This window comes from Ascidiella aspersa, chromosome 4 (genome assembly GCF_963924565.1).
Source record: "Ascidiella aspersa chromosome 4, kaAscAspe10.2, whole genome shotgun sequence".
NCBI lineage: Eukaryota > Metazoa > Chordata > Ascidiacea > Phlebobranchia > Ascidiidae > Ascidiella > Ascidiella aspersa.
The window spans coordinates 341,356-346,633 of NC_139450.1; the positions used below are offsets into that span (position 1 = coordinate 341,356).

Genomic DNA, 5,278 nt, shown 5'->3' on the forward strand with positions numbered 1-5,278 from the left:
GCGAGTGAGCAGATGGTTGAAGCGGGTGGAAGCGATAAGAACGAATTGTGCGACTTGCTGGAGTGGAGTTGGTATATAAAGGGTGAGGGTTCGAACACTTGATTAAAAGCAGTTCAAATTGAGATCTCTGGATTGTTTTACTCGTTGTGTGGTGGCACGAAAAAAGGTTTTCTTCAGTCGTTGTCGTTAAATCAATAAAATAGATCGGGTTCTCACTTGATTTCAACCAGTTTAAAAAGATCACTGACTTGCTTTGGGGGTGCCAAGTTGATTTTCGTGTTGGCTTCAAATATGGCGAGCAACAGTTTGATCGAGGATATCCGCAACAATCTACAAGCAAGGTGAGTGGGAAGGCTTGTTACTCTGTGCGATTTAACTCCGCTTATTTACACCATTTTTATTGTTACTTTGACCTGATGAAGCTGTGTTGTGCAAAAGCTCGTACAATAGTTTAAAAGTACCACTTGTTTTAATTTTTTGTATGGTTGAATTGTTGTGAATTCGGGGAGCACATTCAAGAATTTGCATGACAGCGTAGCAAATATTATCCGGTTGCGACGTAAATTATTTAGTTTTTATTTCGTTCTACTAAAAACAAATTAATTCCAGTACGGTTGATAATCAAAATCGATTTTTAGTTTTACAAAATCCATTTCGCTTCTAGCGTTGAAAGATAAAGTGGACATTTTTGAAACCGAAATAAATTTGTGTAGTTTCGTAATTAAAAGTAAAACTCATATAGACCACGCTTGATTATTACCAACCTAATCCATCAGCCATTGATATTATTAGCAAGCAACAGTATTGAATTATTTATGATACAAACAAAACACTTTAAAAGGCGGAAAATACTTGTCTTAAATAAATAAATAATTTTTGTGTAAAGGTGTGTTACCATGTGCGAAGTAATAGGCAAGGACTAACAAATAGTTGTTTTTTTCAGAGAAAGAAACAAGTTTGCGAGTGAGTTTGTGTCAAAATGTTGCAGAAAATGTCGCAGGAGACGCGAAGTAAGTTATTAAAATTAGCGATAAATTATCTTCCAACACTTCTTTGTATAAAGATATAATTTACCTTTGTGTAAATATTCATTTTGAACCTTGCTTTGCAGAAACGGCGATTACGCAAGTTGGAACGTAAGTCACGTGGAAGACCTGACAGCAAGAGGAGCGACAACTCAACTTCGAGGTAAAGTCTTTAAGTTACTCTTTATCTGTAAAACATGCTTTTGTCCGTTAAACCAGTCCATTGCAGCTAACAAGGTTACGACGAAGTTGTTAGCTACTGGACTTGGAAATTTTTTAAGGCCATCTTGAACATGAAACTTTTAGATGTAAAATTCGTGCTTCAAAACCTACAAATCTGTTAGAACTGAAAGTGACGGTTTTACCATCAGTGACTGTTTCTGTAGCGTTTCAATTGTTTCCGCGTAAATCGATTTTCGGTCGCGTTTCAACTATTGGCTTTTACCTTCGCTATGTTCCAGATACTTAAGAAGAAAACAGTTTGCTTAATTGTACAAATATGATTTTAGATCACAGGTCGAGTTAAAGTGTAAATATAATATAACTTACGACAGCCGCAAAAATATAAAATTGAGTTTCTCCGCGCTAGACCTATGAGCCGCTCTCGTGGCCCACTGTAGTTTTAAGCGAATGATTCGCTTAGAAGCAATTGCTTTTTTATCAGAACTATAAGGAAGACTTGTACATGCAAGTAATATGTGTATCACACGAACAAATTTCTCCCGAAATAATATCTTCCTTGCGTTGTTCAAAAAAGCCTCAATGCGCTGTATTCACCTTCCAGTGGTTCCAACTTGCCGTCACTGAGATTTTTGGGTTTCTAGAAGATTTGGGATTAAATGTGCAAGACGAAACTATTTGGTAGCCTTTTATGCTGGCTTTTGTGTAAATTGGTGAAAAAAATAGGGGAGCACATATTTAAATCATAGAGCTCCTTAAAGACCTTTTAATTGTTCCCCACAATCAACTTATTGTTCTTGACAATCACCCCATTGTTCTTCCTCCAGCTGCTCGAGATCCTCTTCGTGGGAGCGAGGGGTGGGGGGTAGCAGTCCCTCCATCCGCCTCGACCCAAACCGAACTTCACCCTCTTACTTGGAACGAAGGAGAATTACAAGGTGTGTGCACTCATGCGTGACAATGACGTAGTAACTTGTTTACTTTCAAATCTTGATTAAGACAATACAATGGATAAGACGTTTTTTACGTTTTTTTTCACATTTTTCAATCTTTTTAACGCCTTTTGTCCAACTGATTATATAAAAAAGTTGTAAGAACTAGGAATTTTTAGATTTGATTCAGACATTGTGAAGATATTATTTAATTAAGCTTATGAATAAGTCAAAGTTTAAAAACCCGGGAGTTAACCAAATTAAGTTTTTACCAAAATTATGATTTTTGTTTGCCCTTTAAATGTGTTTGATGTAAAAAGTGGGTTGGCTTGGTTCAATTCTTACAAATTTTGCAAAATAATCAGACATTTGTCATAACGAAGTTCAAATCAATAACTTCCCACTTTTGTGCCCTCTAAAAATATATTTTTTGTTGGAATTTATTTCCAACCTTTCCATTGGAAAAAGTTATTTCGCGTAAAGTTAGGAAAGTGAACTGAATATCAAATTCCATGAAATGTGAAAAAAAAACGGAATCACCAACGTTGGAAAAGCCAGACGAACGTTATGGCGCTAACCTTTAAATATTTTATGCGACGAAGCATCAATTATTTACAAGCCATGGAAGCTTGCCTTCGGCTAAATTACAATTAACAAACCACACGTGAATGATATCGGCAGGATAATAAACGCGTGGTTTGTAATTTTTTTCGTTTTATATTTATGACGGCTTTATTTATAGAGTTTTTGGAAATCTGTTCATTTTATATTTGCTAAATTTGCCAAACAGCAACCACCATGCGAGCTTAACTGCTAGTGCCGAATGCTTTGGATAAATCTTGTTGTACGAAACGTCACAGAGCTATTTGGGTTAAATGTCATGTCAGATTTTTATTAATTATGCATTTGCTGCAATATAATATTTATGTCACAAAAGTACTGTAATATCAATAGTTAGAAAACCAAAATCCCATATAATATTTTCAAAATGAATTGGATTTTTAAAGCAGTTTTGCTGTTGCCATTAAACAGTAGGATATGTATTTAATGACTACAAACAAATATGAAAACGTTGCTACATGCTAATTTATTGCATTTATAAATAAGTTTAAAATACAAGCGAAATGATTTGGACAATTACGTTCACCATCTTTTTAAACTTTATTTACTTATACCGGGGTGTGTGAAGCTAGTAACAGTCTAGTAGTTCATTTTACATTTTGGAGCAAGCCATCTGGCACACGGTTACTGCAGAACATAGCCATTATAAATAAACATAATATTTGTCAGCAATGTTTAAAATAAAGCAGAAGTTATTACGGTAAGCATCTTTACAAAGTTTATTTATTTACACTGTGCTGTGTTTAAGTGCAGCAGCAGCTGTAGTATTCGCATAGCAGATGGCTTGTATTGGGAAGCGGCTTTCTAATGCAGAGCAGTTCTTGTGTTTCTGTGGAGCTCAAGATGAATTATTGATCGCACAAATCGAAGCTGGGATCGATTTCATGCGAAACGCGGGATGCAGTGGGCGACCTTCTTACTAACTTGTAGAAAGGCTGCAATAGATTTTATTTTTACAAAGTAAAATCTAACTACAACTGTGATAATTATCTGAGGGCGATTTATATAAGGAAACACAAAAATGGTTTGATTAACGAAATGCGACAGGTTCGGTTAATTACATTGCGTGCGCCCTTATTGCAGAATTATAAAAAACCTAAATTAAACAATCTTTTCAAAAAGTGGGTGAAATTGCTATAATCATTGGTGAAAAAACAAACCATTGTGAAAACGCGGAGATAAGTAAGATGTAGATTTGTGATTTTTAAAGGCGGACAAAAAATATGGAAGGTAAAAATTACTCAAAAAAAATTACTTAGACCAGGGGTCTCGTTTGCTGGGGTATCATGCAAAATGACACTACAAAAAATAAACTAACACCTGACAAAATACATTCCACAAATCGTATGTAGAATATTTGTTGGCAAAATTTGTATTTACTAACTTTTAAATAAACACGGAACGTCCAATGAAAATACTTTCGTACAGATTTACACGAAAAATGCCAAGACCTGACACATTACCAACTATTGTAGATGTTATTGTTTTGTATGTTTTAGTGGAACTCATTTTATTCACATCCAAAGTCTATTTTTTATTTTGGTCATGTATTTTCTAAACTCTTAGTAGAAAAAAATACAAGTAAAAAATGCACTTTACAGCCGTTGATTTTTGATGTTTTACGAAAACATACACCTTAGGAAAGTCACAAAAATTGAACAAACCCGTATTCCAATATTTGCACCAAAAATGCTGGTTCCGCGATTTTTCTATTTACTCACTTTTAACTCTCAAGTAAAAAAGGCCCGCTGTTGTTGTACAGATGTTTAGTTGATTTTAAATTTCCAATTTATTTCCCGTTTAAATTCTACTTTATATTCAGCGCCCGAAAGCCGCCGATTCCTTACAACAGAAGTTGGAGCGATTCCGACTCCGATTACTGAAGCGTGACGTCGCTAACCAACCGTGACCAATCGGCAAATTAACCAACCGTGACCGAGGTTTAATCAACTGTGACCAAATATTTTTGCCAGTTCCAACCTTGAAGTGTTATTGTATTTTGTGACGCAACAGTACCCGTTTATTCTACGAACAATGTTGATTGTTGTGTTGTGATTGTTCGCATTCTTTCCCGCGCTTTTAAACAATCATAAAGAACGCTTATTGTTTAATCACATTGTTGTATATTTTGGTTTTGTCATTTAAACCGAAATTATCTAACGTACATTCGTGTTTTTGTATCAACTGTTTGAATATACCGATTAGTTATTACTGCAATGTTTTGAAAATACTCTTTCACGATTTGTAAAATTTCGCAATAGATTTTACGCTAATGTTTTCTCGAAGATAGTCTTTAGCAAAACAGACCTTTTTATTACAAACTGAAAATTTTGATTATAAGATGGTTTATTTTAACCTTTGGGTTTTTATTGTCTTTTTGCAAAACCTTTATCGCTTTTATTTATTGCAGTGACATTTGTGTCAATTTGTGTGTAATCTTCCGCCAAATATAAATTCGTTCGCACTCCACCACGTGGAGAAAATTTTTTTAATGACTACCGCGAGGTGGCGGTACAGCTC

The 5,278-nt window shown here is 34.9% G+C and overlaps 1 protein-coding gene across 1 annotated transcript; it reads left to right on the forward strand.

The window, feature by feature from the left end:
* Positions 1 to 291: 291 nt before the first annotated feature.
* LOC146146500 (uncharacterized) lies at positions 292 to 5,069 on the forward strand. Its single transcript, XM_083386825.1, has 4 exons — positions 292 to 341; positions 1,112 to 1,188; positions 2,020 to 2,143; positions 4,581 to 5,069. Exons 1-4 carry the CDS (start codon positions 292 to 294, stop codon positions 4,639 to 4,641), a joined length of 312 nt encoding a protein of 103 aa, XP_083242951.1. The 3' UTR covers positions 4,642 to 5,069.
* Positions 5,070 to 5,278: the final 209 nt, after the last annotated feature.